The 16,589-nt window shown below is 45.0% G+C and overlaps 1 protein-coding gene across 2 annotated transcripts in view; it reads left to right on the top strand.

The window, feature by feature from the left end:
• The window catches only part of DPYSL3 (dihydropyrimidinase like 3), a 70,934-nt gene that overhangs the window by 37,744 nt on the left and 16,601 nt on the right, over positions 1-16,589 (top strand). For both annotated transcript variants that reach the window (XM_037907255.2, XM_037907256.2), the window contains exons 2-6: positions 8,392-8,480; positions 10,323-10,507; positions 12,923-13,087; positions 14,101-14,162; positions 14,783-14,863. In XM_037907255.2, the coding sequence (XP_037763183.1) occupies positions 8,392-8,480; positions 10,323-10,507; positions 12,923-13,087; positions 14,101-14,162; positions 14,783-14,863 (582 nt within the window). The remainder of the gene's footprint in view (positions 1-8,391; positions 8,481-10,322; positions 10,508-12,922; positions 13,088-14,100; positions 14,163-14,782; positions 14,864-16,589) is intronic.

Below are 16,589 nucleotides of genomic sequence, written 5' to 3'. Positions count from 1 at the left end.
GAGCTCAAGGAAAAAGGAAGAGGAGGGTGAAAATTAGGCATGTATTCCAGTAAAGTCAAAGTAACCTCAGCTTGGGCTGGTACACTGATACATGTACATGTATATATGGAGCTTAACACTAATGCCTCGTCACAACACTCTGGTTAGACAGGCAAATAAGTAGAGATAAGCATGATTCAAAACCTCTAATCCAAACAGCCTTTGAATGCTAGTAAAGTTTGGATCTGGATTCAAAATGTATTACCCTTGGGCCCTGGTCTGTAATTTCTCAGGGTGCAGATGCGAGGCATAGTGATGTTAAGCAGCTTGCCCAAGGCCACACAGGGAGCCAGTGTCAGAGCCTGGATTCAAACTCCAGTGTCCCTGCCTCGCAGTCTGGGTCTCAGACCACAGCTTGAGCACTACAGGCAATGAGAGAGCGAACACTGCAAAACAAAATGAGCTGAATGTATTTAATGGCATTGAATATCTAGGAAGACCTGGAAATCATTGTTTCAGCCCAAACCATTAGAAGCAGGGAAAGCCCTAGGTTCTGCCTGTGCCTGTTGAGCAATTCATCGGCGTTTGGCTTATTTTATGTAAAATCTTTCCAAGTGCTTAGAACCGAAAGGCAAAGTAGTCTGGCCTTTCACCTGCTAACTCAAAGGGACCATCCCCCTGCATCTTGCACAGATGCCTGTAAACATGGTGTAAACTGAAGAACAGCTCAGGCACAGAGCCCCTCAAAACACACCCTGGCTGGGCTGAATTAGAATGTTGCATAATTTGGTGGTTATGTGCCTAAAGCCACAATCCCCAACGCTGGCTGCCAGCTTGAAAGTATAAGGTCAGCTTTGGAACGGGCTGCCTCCACAAATAGATGACGAACAATTGCCTGCAATTTTGAATTTCCCACTGACACATTCCAAAGTCCAGATCCCTTGTCTCTGGGGACTGCAGCTTGGCCACCTTTCAGATTTGGTTGAAGGATTTTTCCTCCTCTTGCTAATGATAGAGAACAGGTGATTCCTGGATGCCCTTGAGCTCTTTCTAAGCAGCTATGTACTTATCTAATCTCCATCTTCTTACCCTGCATTATTACCGGGGCTCTTTATTTTTGGTTTTTATTTTATTTAAAATTTCCTGGAAATGTATTGGTGTTTGTTACAAAAATAATCAGGTGAAAATTTGTGCAAAAAATTAACTTAACCATTTTTCTAATATTGGAGGACAGAAGAAAAAGCAACAAATAGAGAATTGTAAGAGTCTGGAAAGTAAAAGCAGTTTGTTGCTGTGCTTTATTTCACGAACTGAATCTTAACAGTATGTATACATATACACCTGCATGTGTATGTGTGTTAGTATCTTCCATGACATTCCCTTCCTTTAGTAGGCAGCTTCGCATTTACACTTAGACTGATTTATCATTGATATAAACTCGTCTGCCTGATATAATGAATTGGATTTTCTTTACATAATCAGGATTTTCATGTACTTGAGTGGTCCAAAATTGGGATGAAAGTTGGTTAAAACCAAATAATAGCTTTTGTAAAACCTGGAATTTTTTTCAGTAAAAACCAGAAATGAAGGGCCTTAATTATAATCCTCTGCTCTTCCATAGCCCCCTGCCTCTCAAGCACCAAAACTGAGCATGGATGTGGGGGTTAGAAGAGGGAAGAGAGTTCATCAGAGAACTGCCTATAGCGGAGGGGGACCACTTAATATTTTTTCAAATAGTGAAAAAATGCTGGTAAAGTTTGGATCTGGATTCAAAATGTATTACCCTTGGGCCCTGGTGTTTTGCTTCCCTCCTCACTTGCCTGTAATCGGTTCAGCTGGCTGCCACTCATAGCTGAGGTTTCCTTAGGATGACTATGGAAGTTGCATTTGGTTTGCAGGCCTGAGAAGGCTGGTCCATATCATGCTGTAGGTTTTTTTTAACCTATATTAGTGACATTATGCAGCTCCAGCAGGGAGGAGCTACCAGGCATACTGTGCTGAGCACAGAGTAGCTTCTTGCCCACAGCAGCTGTTGAAATGGGGGTTCGGTATCCTTCAGAAAACCCTACCAAATCTGAACAGTGGTCAGCATGTGTGTTCAATACACAGGCTTGTGCTCTCTGCGCTCAGCACACTCTCCGTTCATGGGACTGATCCAAAACCCGTACAAGCCAGTCAAAAGACTCCCATTGACTTCACTGGGGCTCAGGCTCTGTGTGCACTCACATCCAAGTCACAGCACTTAGGGCGGGATTTGATCCTGTGGATCAGAGTCAGGCAAAACTCCCACTCTCTGCTTTAATGGGAGTTTTGTCCAAGTAAAACTCTGCAGGTTCAGGACCACAGCTGTGATACTCTCAGCTGCAACAAATCTTAGCAGCACCGTGATGTGTATGTATTAAGTGGTGGCATCTGGAAGAGACATGCTGATCAATCAGTATTTTATTTTGTCCTGTCATTTAGAAAGGACAGGAGAAATTCATAGGAAATTCAGCTTCAGACAGGATATAAACAGTCACTAGCATTCGCTGAAAGAAAAGGAGTACTTGTGGCACCTTAGAGTCTAACAAATTTATTAGGGCATAAGCTTTCGTGAACTACAGCTCACTGCTGATTGGGTAGGTACATGGGTGTGCTTGGCAAGCAGGTAAAGAAGGAACATTCCTGCAATCTAGAATAGATTTGGAACATTTAAAAGAAAAAAAAAAAAAGGAACAACAGGCCATAACAGGTAGAGGAGGGAGAGAAACCATAGGGCTTATCTACATGAATGACTAGTTTGTGGCAAGGGTGTGAATCTGCCCTCTACTAGCCTGCCATGGTCTAACCCTCCATGTGTACCCTGCTGACACGTGTTTACGGTTTGTTAGAGCACTTTGAGCTAGTCCTGTTTTCAGAGGACTAGATCAGAGTGCTTTAACAAACTGTTAGCACGCATCAGGAAGGTGCCCATGGACAGTTAGTCCACGACAGGCTAATACGGGATAGATTCACACCCCAGCTTGCTGAAGGGTTGTCAACCCTCCAGGATTGTCCTGGAATCTCCAGAAATTAAAGATTAATTTTCTTTAATTAAAGACTGTCATGTGATGAAATCTCCAGAAATATGTCCAACCAAAACTGGCAACCCTAGCTTGTTCGTGTAGACTAGCTGCTAGTGTATGCAAGTAGGGGAGAACTGTCCTGGAGGGGTCAGGGGGAAGGAGACCAGATTTTTTTTTCCAGTTGATTGGTTTATTTTTGCATGTTTTTTTGGCAATTAAAATAGGTAATTTTTACAACTATTTTATTTCTTTAATAACTTCAGTTATTCCAGATTCTCTGAACTTCTAGCCAAGCAATTCTGAGCAGTAGCTGGGGCTTCCCAAACTCCCTGTCTAAAGGTGCCAGGGATGTGTGTGGGTGTGTGCTCTTCCACTGCATTGTGTGCATCCCTAGGCACAAGCTGGTGGGGACTGAAGTGTAGGAGGCAGAGCTTTTGGTGGGAATTTCCTTGCCATGTCAGTATCTGCCAGAGCCTTGCGGCCCTTAGGGACAGACATTCATTTTTTCTACATTTAGTATAAATTCTGAACCCATTAGATCAGGTTGAAGTTCTGCTTTCCCACTAGTTACTACACCCAGTCACTAACTGCTAGGACTGTACAGAATGCAATATAAGCAGAGCAGCAGCACGGAACTCGGGACTCAGCAGAGATGGGAAATAAACATGTATGTTTATAATAACAATAGTAATCTCCATGTTGGGCTTTCCTGACACTATTCACCAAAATCAGTGTCGGTTACTAAATATTTAGTTGGTCTATCCAGAGATCTCTAAGTGTTTGCAGAGGTGAGGGAAGCCTTAATATCCTTACTATACAGATAAAGATACTGACACACCAAATCAGGTTGTGACTTTCTCAAGGTTGCAGAGAGAGTCAGTAACAGCCGGTCTCCTGACTCCATCCCAGTGCTGTAACCACTGCCTTAACCTCCTGCTGCTTTTGAAGAGAGGTAACATAGTCGGTCGCTTGCCCTCTCAGTACTGCTGCATTTCCATCTTTTGTTTAGCCCCTTTAGACACTCCCCTTGGGCTAACCTGTACAGCTAGATATATAACCTGTGGACACATCCCAGTTCCCAAATACTTTCTCTAGCAGGTGAACCTTTTAAAATGCCTAGTTCTGCTGTCTGAACTTTAAGTCAACCATGAAAGGGAGCAGGGGAAGCTGCAAGGCCTCTCGCTGCAAGGTCTCTCTCTGCAAGGCCATTTTGGTGCGGGGGGCTGGTACACCTTCAGTCTGTGTCTGTTTGACTTTGCATGTGGGATGTGAGCTCAAGGCCTATTTTAATGCTGCATATTTGGGGTGCAGAGAGGCGTGAGGCTATTTCAGCTGCTGGTAATCAAGGATTTAGGATACAATACAATACAATAATGGAGAGCCTTTGCAAGGTAAAAGCTTGACTAATTTCCAAGATTTTTCTCTCCAGGACCCAGAGCCAAGGTGCAGTCAGTGTTCTGAGCGTTGTTCATTAAAACCCCTTCCCCATCCTGTTTCTTTGTCTTGTTTGCATGTGATTGAGAATGTACAAACAAGCAGCTCTCAGGTGCTTTGGCTGTTGCATGCAGAAGAGGCCCCCAGGAGGATATTTCTCTCATTTTACACTAGGTTGCCAGTTGCAATCACTATGGTGATCTTTCCAGAGTTCACTAACTGAAGAAGAGGATGGGGGTGGGGAGATATAGGGGGGTCAGTCTGAACTTGCTGTAGAAGGAACGGCTGTGAGCGAGAGTTGAGAATGACCTTGGCTGGTGGGTGCGGATGGAACCTTAAGTCGCTGTTGGCTGGGGGGTCTGATACTAAAACGCTACTTTCCTACCAGTGGAAATAGAGGAAGATGCTGCTGGTGGTGCTGAGTGGTTGAGAGTACAATAAGGGAGGGATGGGTTTTGAAAAGTGATGGGGCAGATAAGAACATTGCCAGGGTCGGAGATTAGTTTTAAAAAAAAATCTGATGATTGAAGGGGACTGTTTAGATCCCATGTATCTTCTTTTGAGAAGACTAAATCTTGTATGGCATCCCCAGAAAAGACCGTTAGAAGTTGTCCATGTTGATTGTCCCTGGAGCTGGGCTGGTTAGACTCAACTGTCAGCTAAGCTCTGAGGGCAAGAGTGGGGGGAAGTGATTTCCAGCCTGTTCCCGCCCTGAACCTGCAGGCTCCACAGCAGCCCCCGGGACGGGCTTAGCACCCTCTTCACCCCCCCCCCCCCTCGGGTCTTACCCCCAGGGAGCGCGGGGTTGCTCTGTTCCCTAGGCACCCTACCATGCAGAGCCACCTCTCTGGCCAGGTTCCACAAAGCCCCTACAGTCAGGTTCCCTGGGCCCTGGTGCACAATCATCCGTAGGGCTTAACCCTTTCCTGCCTGCGCTGTAGCCGGAGGCAGCTGGGTTATGGCCAGTAGCAGCCTGGAGGTGTTAGCTGCCTTTCGACACTGTGCGAGCAAGAAGGGATAAGCTGCTTCCAGACACACGGGGGCGGGAGAGAAGAGATGAGCTCTGCAAAGACATGGGCCAGGTCATCCCTTTCCCCCACCCTTCCCTCCCGCACAGTGCAGAAAGGCTGCTGCTGGCCACATTCTGGTGTGAACTTTGGCAGAAATCTGGGGAGGGGGGACTTGTATAGCTGGTGGCCTACATTTCCACTTCCATCTGCACCTGAAAGGATACTATCCATGCTGGCAACACAAGCTCATGTGACCTGACATTACACAAGGGTCCCTTTTGGCTTGGTGGCATTAGTTTTTTTCTTCTGGGGAAGTATGTTCACAACAGTAGTAAGGGAAAGACCGTTGAAAAAACAAAATATTAATGGGTCGTACAGGAAGGGCAAGTAGTTCTCAAGACCATGAACCTCAAAAGCTAATACTCTGGGTGACCTCTGACATTTGAGATAAGGATCAACCACCAACCATATCTGGGGGGAGGGAGGGAGAGACAGAAAATACGGAACAATTTGCGTAAAGAAAAAGTAGGAGGGCTTAAATACGGGACTGTCCCTTTAAAAACGGGAGGTCTGGTCACTCTACTTATATGGAATGTGAAATGGGTGTGGTGGACCCCACTCCCATTTCCACTGGACACACACATTCACATCACAAAAACCACCAGCACAGCTGGAGCTTCTTGGCAGTCTTGAAGTGTTAATAGAAACCCAGGATTGAATGGGTTATGGAGACTTGAGCTACCCATAGAGGTACTGTAAATAGTGCAGAACTTCCGCATTTAGAGCTTTTACCTTGTACCTTATCTTGTACTTTTCACTAGTCCTGAATTTTACTTATATATTAAAAAGAAAAACTAGAGAAAAGTATGACTTTTTGGAAGGGTGATTTTTTTCCCCTTGTGCAAAATATCACTCTAAGGACAAAAAAGTGAGCTTCATTATGCTAGAGAGAGAAACCTTTCATCCTTGAGCTTTGGGGTTTATTTCACAATCTTGGTAACTTTCTAATCTTTGTCTAATAATATACAAATATCCAAAGAAATGGGAATGTGTTTCTTATAACTTTATGCCAATTACTGACACAGAGCCTGATCTAAAGCCCAGTGAATTCAGTGGAAAGACGCCCATTGATTTTTGTTGAGCGTTAGATTAGGCCAATACTTCATCACTACTGCTGAATTCACATTAGATATTGGTATGTGGTATGGACAGTATAGGCATATTTATCATTTGCATACTATGTTTAGGAAGCATTGAGTTCTTTCTCAACAATTGAAAAAACACCTGTGCTTTGTGTAACTCATCTGTTATGTCCTATATCAGGGGTCGGCAACCTATGGCACGTGTGCTAAAGACAGCACGCGAGCCCATTTTTAATGGTACGCCAGCGTGCCATTAAAAATCCGGCCCGGCCCACTCTTCTCTGCCCCCAGCCCCCTCCCATGGGGGCAGGGGGCAAGGGGCAGAAGCTTTGTCCTGCTGGCTCCCCTGCGTCTTCCCGTAGTGTGCTGGGTTGCTGCCCCTCCTCGTCCTCTCTGTCTTCCCTGCCGGCAGATCAGCTGATGGCCCTTGCGAGGGTGGGGTCAGCGTGCTCGCAGGTCCCGGCGGAGGCAGAGAAGCAGGAGGCCTGAGCCCTGCAGCCCCGCACACCCCCCAGGCCCCAGCCCCGAGCCCTGTACCCCTCTCACACGCACCCGGCCCTCTGCTTGACTCCTTCAGCCCCCCACAACCCCAGCCCTGACTCTGGCACCCCCACATATACCCAGGCCCCCCACACCCCATGCCCTGAGACCTGCACCCCCCTCACAGGCCCCCAGCCCTCTGCCCTGACTCTTGCAACCCCCCACATACCCAGCCCCCCCCACATCCTGACTCTTGCACCCCCACATCCCCTCCCCCACCCTGAGCACCAAACAAGAGCTCCTGTACCCACCCCCCCACATTCCCACCTGCACCCCTCCCACCAAATGGGAGCTGCCCAGGTAAGCACTCCTGCCCCAACCCTGAGCCCCCTCCTTCATTCTAGCTCCTGGCCAGACCCTACACCCCAACCCCCAGCCTGCTCCTTCACCCCCAGTCCTGTGCTCAGTGCACTCCCACCCTGAGCTCAGTGCAGAGAGAGAGGAAGAGAATGGGCCAGAACCAGAGAGAAGGTAGGTACCCACTGTATATGGGCAGCGCCGGGACCCCAGACTGGCAGCGGGCTGAGCGGGTCCAGCAGCCGGGATCCCGGGTGGCAGGAGCCGGCGGATGGAACCCCTGAGCGGCAGCGGGCTGAGCCGCTAAGCCCACTGCCGATCTGGGGTCCCGGCCGCAGGCCCCGCTCAGCCTACTGCTGGCCTAGGTGAACGGAACCCCAGACCAGCAGCTGGCTGAGCAGGCCAGCAGCATAAGATCAACATTTTAATTTAATTTTAAATGAAGCTTCTTAAACAGTTTGAAAACCTTGTTTATTTTACAATACAACAATAGTTTAGTTATATAATATATAGACTTTTTTATAGGGAGAGAGATCTTCTAAAAAACATTAAAATGTATTACTGGCACGTGAAACCTTAAATTAAAGTGAATAAATGAAGACTCGGCACACCACTTCTGAAAGGTTGCCAACCCCTGTCCTATATGTTAGGTGAAGTAATGCCAAAGACTCGAAAATTCCGGTTGCATTAAGCTATTTGCCACTGTTAAACCTGTTTAATACAGAAATAGCTTAATACAACCTGAATTTTCGAGTCTTTGGCATTACTTCACCTCAGCACATCACTAAACAGTCAGAATTTATTATCTAAACTAATTCACACTGCATATGTTGTATAGAAGATAATATATTTGCTAAGCACAGCTGTATTGCAGTAAGAAGGCTCCTTGGAGTAACAAGTATATATTTTCTAACACTCATGACTGCTTTATTTCTCCGTCCACAGAGTGATCGTCTTCTTATTAAAGGAGGCAGAATCGTCAATGATGACCAGTCGTTCTATGCTGACATTTACATGGAGGATGGTCTCATAAAGTATGTACAGGATTCCCATATTATCTTATCTACTCTTCGTTAGAGGCAGGAGTCTTTTTACTTCTTGACTGCAGGAGTTGTGGGTCTGTGGGCTATTGTATGCCAGTCCATGTTGGGTGGAGTCTGTAGTTTGCTTGCCCGTCCAGTGGGACACTGAATTCCTTCCCCTTTTTCGGTGGAGTGTGTATGTGTGTGTGTGTGTTTGTGTGTAATCTCATGACATGTTCGCACAATAACTCCAGTGAATAGAATTCAGTTAAACTGATAGGTTATGACACAGTATCCATTGTATGCTGAGATAATATCTAACTGCGGTGGGAACAGGAATTATCTTTTCGTTTCTGTTTTGTCCAGTATCCAGCAGGATTATATGTCACATGAACGACACTTTCCCTAATTATACAAGATCCCATTTGTTAGAGCTAAAGAGGATGGATATATGCTTTTGAGAAGCTACGTCTTTAAAATTCTCAGAGATTTCAGGCAAAACTGTGGATCTCAGCTTTTCATCTGGCTTCTGGGTGTGTTATGGAGTGCAATAATGACTCCACTGTTTAAAGGCTGAAATTGTTCTAATGTGTAAAGTATATGAAATGGGACTAAATCCCAGTCTGGTGGATTGCAGGCCCTGGGATAGTTCATAGCAAGGGAACTTAAACACTTTCAAAAAAAGCATTCCTTGCCCTGTGGTACAAAGAAAATATTCAGCCTTCCCTTGATGGAAATGTATTTTTAAAACCTGCAGTAGGAAAATAATTTTTAAGAGTCAGTTTTTTATGTCTGTTTTAAGCCTGAAGATAAAGGCAGCCTATTAACCACTGGTTTGGTGCCATGAAGGAGTCATAGAAAGAAGTAGTGTTTACCGAATATTCAGTACTGGTGTGCGAGAGGTGTTCTAGGCTGGCTGATGCTGAAATGCAGGGATATAGTTCTATTTTACTTCCTTTCCAGATACACCAAAGAGATTGAAAGTTCCCTGATGAGGCCAGCCAGTCTTTTATGCCCGTGGGGAGGAGGATTTTATACTTCGGGTGCATTTAGGGAGGGGAATGTTATGTGGATCTAGGATACGGAGTTCCAGGATTGTAAGGATTAGAAGTGAAGGGGCGTTTTAGGTTATAGGTTCATACATAGTGGAGGGTTTTAGGTGCACAGGGTCTTAGAGGGGATTTTTAGTGAACTGGGATTTTAGCTGCCTTGCCCACAATGCAGTACTGTAGTTAGCAAAGGTGTCCTTCCTCTCCAAGAAGGACAGGGCCTAAAGGGAATGTCCCTGAGTGGGAAGGCATCTTCCCTAATTACACTGAAGCATGGTGAACACACTTGGGCTTGAAAACCACACTTGAGTTCACAAAAGCTGCAGCCAGCGGTGTCTGTGAGAGAGGCCTTTGTTTACTTTAGGGACCTTGTGATGTGAGTGGAATGGCAAAACCCTGCAAACCCAGGGCTGGCCCAGCAACTGTATCATTGCTCTTAGGAGTTCTCATTCTTTGTAAGAAGTAAGCCTCAGACTTGAGCCTTAAGGGGTGGGGTGGGGAGGTAAATATTTACTGGGGGCAGGGCTGGCATTTAGGGATTTTGAAACCATTTACCCCTTCTAGCCCTTCCCAGTCACTCATACAGTAAAGTGGTCCTGTTGAATTAACTCCTTGTGTGGTGGTTTCTGCAGAGCTTGTTCACATGGTTTAGGTTTTTGCTGTCTTCTGTGTTCAGATTGTCTCAAGTCCACTGCTGTCTTGTACTGATGTGGGGTTTTCCCTACTTTGGTAGGTTATTGGTAGAGTATGTTCTAGTCAAGTTTCATATGTGTGTGGCTCACCATCCTGATTACTATCTCATCAGGCAAATTGGAGACAATCTGATCGTCCCTGGCGGAGTTAAAACCATAGAAGCCAATGGGAAGATGGTGATCCCTGGAGGAATCGATGTCCACACTCACTTGCAGATGCCATACAAGGGGATGACTGCTGTGGATGACTTCTTCCAGGGAACGAAAGCAGCCCTGGCTGGCGGAACCACCATGATCAGTAAGTCCATTGGGTAGTTCCTTTCATGTTAATTCCACAGAGGCTTTAAAAAGGGCCTGCCACATTCAGCGTCCTATACTTGCAAAAGACTAGCTTGTTTACTGTCTTGGCTCTCTTGGTTCCTGAGAAGAGGTGTGTGTTGTGGTTGGGGTTTGGAGGTTTTGTTTTTTTGGCAAAAGAAGCTTTGGCGAGAGAGAGAATGGAAAGGGGGTATTGTTATGCAGCAAGAAGGGTGAGGGATGAATTAGGAGAAGGCAGCTGTTGGAATGGGATTTGGGGAGAAATGTGTGGGAGCTATGTGGGCATAGGGGAAAGGAGCTGGGCAGCTGGAGGAGACCCTAGCAGGAACTGAGGGAAAAGGACTGGTGTCAAAGAGGGGTAATGGGGAGCATCAGTAGATATGGGGGAGACCTAAGGAAAATAGGAAAGAATGGTTGAATAGAAGGAGAACCATAGCAGGATCTAGGTGGACTAGGAGATCCTAACAGAAAACTTGCCACCTGAGCAGCTAAGATCAACAAATTGTCAGCATCCAGGCCCATGCAGCCAGAAGTAGTAACCTGCTATCTAACAGAGGGAGAAGCACATCTCTCGCTCTCTCTCCACGACTGAATTGACTCCTGCCATGCAATCCCACCTCTCGGCCTGTCTTGCTGACATCTTCAATTAAAAAGGGGTTTAGAATGGAAAGTGGAACCAAGCCTGAACTCTAGCATTTGCTACCAGCAGACAGGGTCATCAGACTGTTTGATAGAGTTTAGCAGTAGTAATTTTTTTAATCTATTGATTGGGGAGTGTTGTGAAGATAAATTTCCTTGATCAATGGACAGAATATGCCTTTGGATATTGCATCAACCCTACCTTGCTCAGAAGAGGCTCACTTGAGTGCCACAGAAACACTTCTGCCCTAGATTACCAATAAACCACAGCACCTAACATATTGCACCTCAAACTCTCCTAGAGGATTGATGAAAGTACAATGCTTTGAAGAATGTGGGGTTAAATTCTGCTGTGTTACAGGTATGCAGCGCCAGAGACAGTGCATTTGTGTAGCTGAGGGCAAAATTTGGCCCATAATACACATTCTAAATGCTGAGTATTATTTTTGTTGGCCCTCATCCTGATTGCTCTTAAGTGTCACATATTAGTCATGTTAATATTTAGGTGCCCCACTGCAGGTGAAACCCCAAACCAGGTGAAACTTCCTACTTTGAAGTTTTGTTACCATCTTGCAACTGAGCCAAGTGTTTTTGAAAGATCACCATGGTGCATGAATCTTCTGAGTGATCCCTGGCCCAGCTTGGAGCAGACATGGGTAGGGTTATCGTTTCAGTCCAACAGTAGGTGAAATGAGCACTTACTCCTGTTTTCATGCTGTTTTGATTGAGGTTCACTTACATCAGGGAGGTAAATTCATTTGAACCCAGAACTCAGGTGAGGGTCATTTAAACATACTGAAATCCAAATCCACATCATGAAGTTTGCACAGCTCCAGTGCCCACAGCCAGGGCCTCTGGGCAACTTAACAGAACAACTACAAACACAATATTCTTCACAATAGGGCAGCATGCCCAGATGAACTCAAGCACAGGGACAGAATGATACCCCAGTATCCCATGCAGTCCAAAGAAATAAACAGCGCTAATGAAAAAGGAATCAGAATGGTGATTCATGCCCTCGAGGATGCTAGAGATGTGCTCTGGTTTATAACTTGGGCTTTTACTGCAGCGGTCACAGCTGTCTGTGCTTTGGATAGCTTCTTAAGATTTAAGAAAAATTTGGAAAAGTTTGGGTTTTCTTTCTGCTCTCCTTCCCAATGGAATAATGGTCTTCGTCGCAGCATCTGTTGTGTAAAATGGACTGCGGCAGCAGATTACGTCAGTGGCAATAAAAGGTGCATTAGGACTGCATCTTAGCAGGAGACTAAGTTTTAATGGGGTGGAAGTAGGGGTGGGGATGGAGGAGGGTCCTACTGCTTCCAGCTGATTTCTCAGCAGAAGCCTGTAAAAGCCCTTGGTGCAATGCCAAAGGCTATTAAGCCAAGGCTCAGTGCATTTCCTGTGTGGCAAATGCACTTTGGATGTGTCTGAGAAAATGATGGAGGGGGAAGTTCTGAAGAGCTGCTTGCTGTTTTCATTTCCCCTTGTGCTCTGTGGGAGCCGGGGAGAGCAGTTTGGACCCATCAGGGTGTTTTGATTTCATCTGGTTGGGATGTGGGAGGGCAGTAAGGCGCTAAGGTAGCAGAGACCTGAGGCAGATTAAGAGAAGGACCCAGTAAAGGATACAGTGAGAAGCCAGCAGTCACTGGGTTGCTGAGCACATGAGGAACCAATGGCATGGTAGGCACATAGCGTGGAGAGGAAGAGCCCTTCTTTCACACCCTCCGTTCTGCTAGCCTCTCTTGTCCACATCCAGTTGACCATGTGATCCCTGAGCCAGAGGCCAGCCTGACAGAAGCGTATGAGAAATGGCGAGAGTGGGCCGATGGGAAGACCTGCTGTGACTACTCCCTGCATGTGGACATCACCCACTGGAACGACAGTGTCAAACAGGAAGTACAGATGCTCATCAAAGAAAAAGGTTTGTGGAAAGATGGGGGGCTTCCTGGTCTTTGCCCTCAAGTCTCTTTACATTAATCTCCTTTTTCCAGGGAATGTTCTCATCACCCACAGCTCTGGTGACTCAGTTAACACATAGACCCAGATCTGCAAAATTGTTTAAGCGCCTAGTGCTCATTGAAGTCAATGAAAATTAGCTTTGAGGATCTGGGCCATTGTGTGTGTGGCATAGGAAAGAGCATAAAGTGTGATTAAAGAACTGATTCAGGACTCCTGGGTTCTATCCAGGCCTTTGCAACCAATTCACTCTGAGTTTAGGCAAGGCTCTGTTTCTCAGTTTTTCACATCTGTAAAATAGGGAGATAATACTTCGTGTGGGGAGGGAAGTTATGAGAGTTATTTCACTTATATTTATAAAGCACCATGAGATTCTCAGATCACAGTCCATGCATCATTACAACACATCAGTCATTGGATTTTTTGAGTAGGTCTCACAAAGGGCCTGAGACACTCACATGCTTTTGAAAATCTTGCCCTTAAATGACTTAGGCACAGAATTTCCTAACATGAAGGTACAATAACAGCATTTATGCTTATGCTAGTCAGTGGGAAAGTCAGCTGTGCATGCACCTGTCAGTCTGCTGTCTCATGCACATTCTGCACATGTCCTTCCAGACCAGTGGTTCGCTGTGGCTTTGAGCACGCTCCCTCCACCATCTTTATTAGACCTTTTTAGATCGTGCTAAAGGGGTTAAAATGAGTGGCAAGTATAGTTTTGGAGAACTGCCTTCTGCTCTCCCCTTGTTTTCTAACATCTCTTGGGATCCGGTGTAGCCGTAGATGGAGAATTAGAATGCCCTGAAAATAAACAAACAAGAAGAAAACCAGAAAACTGTCTGCTTCACCTCTAGCTACTGCCAAAGGCTTCCATTCCATTAGGTCTGTGTAATTATCACATGCCTTGTGAATGTATAAGGGGGAGAGAGCTGGAATAGAATCATTACTCTTTCTTCTTTTTCCCGCTTCTCCACCTAGGAGTTAATGCCTTCATGGTTTACATGGCCTACAAGGATTTGTACCAGATGTCAAACACAGAGGTAAGAGCTACATTACTGCTTTGTTTGTGTGCAATCATTGTTGGGTCCCTTTTATTTTGTTAGAACAGTAGCTGGAAACAAAGCAGTGTACTGAGTGATCAGAGCAGGGCAAGGATGATCATGATTCAGGTTGCTAAATTTTACAGTGCAGCTTGCAGCCACACTTGGTTTTAATCCAGAGGCATGCCCCTTGGAGTCTATTTCTATCAATCCCGAAATGCAGTGTTTCAGTTTGCTGTCAGCAGCTTGCTGGGGTGCATAGTCTTTGCAGACTGCACTTCCATTTTAAAGATGTGATGATGTGGCTGGGAGGACCTGCAGAGGTGGTAGATACAAGTTCCAAAGGTTTGGCGAAATCTTTGAGTACTTCAGTGGATGGCAGAGAGGGATTCTGAAAGGGGCAACATGGCATGTTCACACACCAAGCCTTGTTCTGACTGTGAATGAGGTCAGTGTAGTGCTGACACCAAATTCTTTCTCTCCAACTTTCTATTGTTCTTACCTGAAGGCCTGTCTAGTTTTCGGTTGAAAGATACAGCGTGGGAACTTTTTAAAGGTCAAGCACAGACCAAGTGAAAATGGTTGAGTAGAATAATGTTTCCTCTTTCACTCTGTTTCAGCTGTATGAGATATTTAGCTGCCTGGGAGATCTAGGTGCAATAGCTCAAGTTCATGCCGAAAATGGGGATATCATTGAACAGGTAAATGCTATTCTACCTATGCTGCCACTGAAAAGTGTGGTATAGACAGAAAGATTTTGATGCTGTACATTAGAGGAAAGATATTGCATTGAAGCTGTGCAGACATCTTCTGGCAGGAATGGTGTCCCTAGCCTCTGTTTGCCAGAAGCTGGGAATGGGTGACAGGGGATGGATCACTTGATGATGACCTTTCTGTTCATTCCCTCTGGGGCACCTGGCACTGGCCACTGTCAGAAGACAGGGTACTGGGCTAGATGGACCCTTGGTCAGACCCAGTAGGGCCATTCTTATGTTATGTTCTTAATATATTATTATTATTTAATATTTTATACTGTGATGGCACCTAGCGCCAGATTTTCAGAAGTATTTAGGCATCTAAAGATGCAGAGAGATGCCTAGTTGGATTTGCATAAGCAGGTTAGGTGCCTAACTCTCATTGAAGTCAATCTCACTGGATACCTATTGGAGTGTTTAGGTTCCTAAATGCCTTCGTAAATCTGGTTCCTAGAGACCAACCAAATCAGGGCCCCATTGTGCTAGGAACTGTACAAATACATACTAAATGACCCAAAAAGATTACTGTCTAGAATATATATATTACTTAAGGGAGACTGCCATGTCAGACACAGCTGAATATTTAGGCTTTGTTTAAAAAAAAAAATCAAAAAAATCCATCCATCATTGTACTATAAAACTGAAGAACAATGAGAGTGTTTCCATGAAAATTCCCCTGGTAATAATTTTCTTAACAAATAGCCATTTCTCTGCAGTGTTGGCAGTCCAGCCCTACAAACTAACTAATCAATTTTTGTTGTTCAAATTGAATGAAATTAAACAGTGAAAAGTGAGATTTTGCATTATTCTTTCACTTAATCTGAAGCAATAACTTCTAGAATAGATGAAGTTTTTGTTTGTTTATTTTTACATGGGTTTTGTTTTTAATTTTGGCCTGTCGATGTCCTTTTATGAAAATTTTTTGCAGCATTTCATGCTCGAAATAAAAATTCTTTTTGGTTAAACATTGGCTGGAATACTTGTTGAAATTAGTGGGCAGTATTTTTAAAACTAGCTAAAGGAATTGCTTCCTTATGTAATGTAGAGTTGCAGTCAGGGGAATTTACCAAGCTGGGTTTAAAAACATCTTACAAGCTGGGTTTAAAAAGAGGACTGGTTAATTATTTGACTGTTAAAAACTTTTGCAGCTATGTAAATTAAGGTACTGATAGGCGGGATAATGAAATCTTGTACTATGGGGAAGGGGGGGTGTTCCCCCTGTATAGAATTGCCCAATTGGCAGGGTGCATTATGGAAGGTTTTATCTTCTCTTGAAACGGTATGTGTTGGCCACTGTAGGAGGAATGGACTAATGGTTTGATACAGTACAGCAATTCCTATCTGTTTGGAGTGTGATTCCTGATAAGACACCATGGCACCAGCCAATTTTGTACTTTTGTGGGGTTTTTTTACTTTTTATTCTCATGCACTTTGGAAACTGATAAAAGAAAAGGAGTATTTGTGGCACCTTAGAGACTAACTGATGTTATTCCTCCCATGCCTCCAAACGTATCTTCAGATTTAGGCTCAGGAAGCTTAGTAATATCGTAACATGAAGGTTCTCCAAATAGTGTTACCTCTGAAGTTGTGTTATCAGTGGCTACCAGCCTGTCACCCTGGTGGTGGATGATGCAGAGTCCCTCGCTTCATTTTCAGCAGCACTGGCGCTAAT

The sequence above is a fragment of the Chelonia mydas genome, chromosome 8 (assembly GCF_015237465.2).
Source record: "Chelonia mydas isolate rCheMyd1 chromosome 8, rCheMyd1.pri.v2, whole genome shotgun sequence".
NCBI classification, from domain to species: Eukaryota; Metazoa; Chordata; order Testudines; family Cheloniidae; genus Chelonia; species Chelonia mydas.
This window is presented reverse-complemented; position numbering and strand designations above follow the sequence as displayed.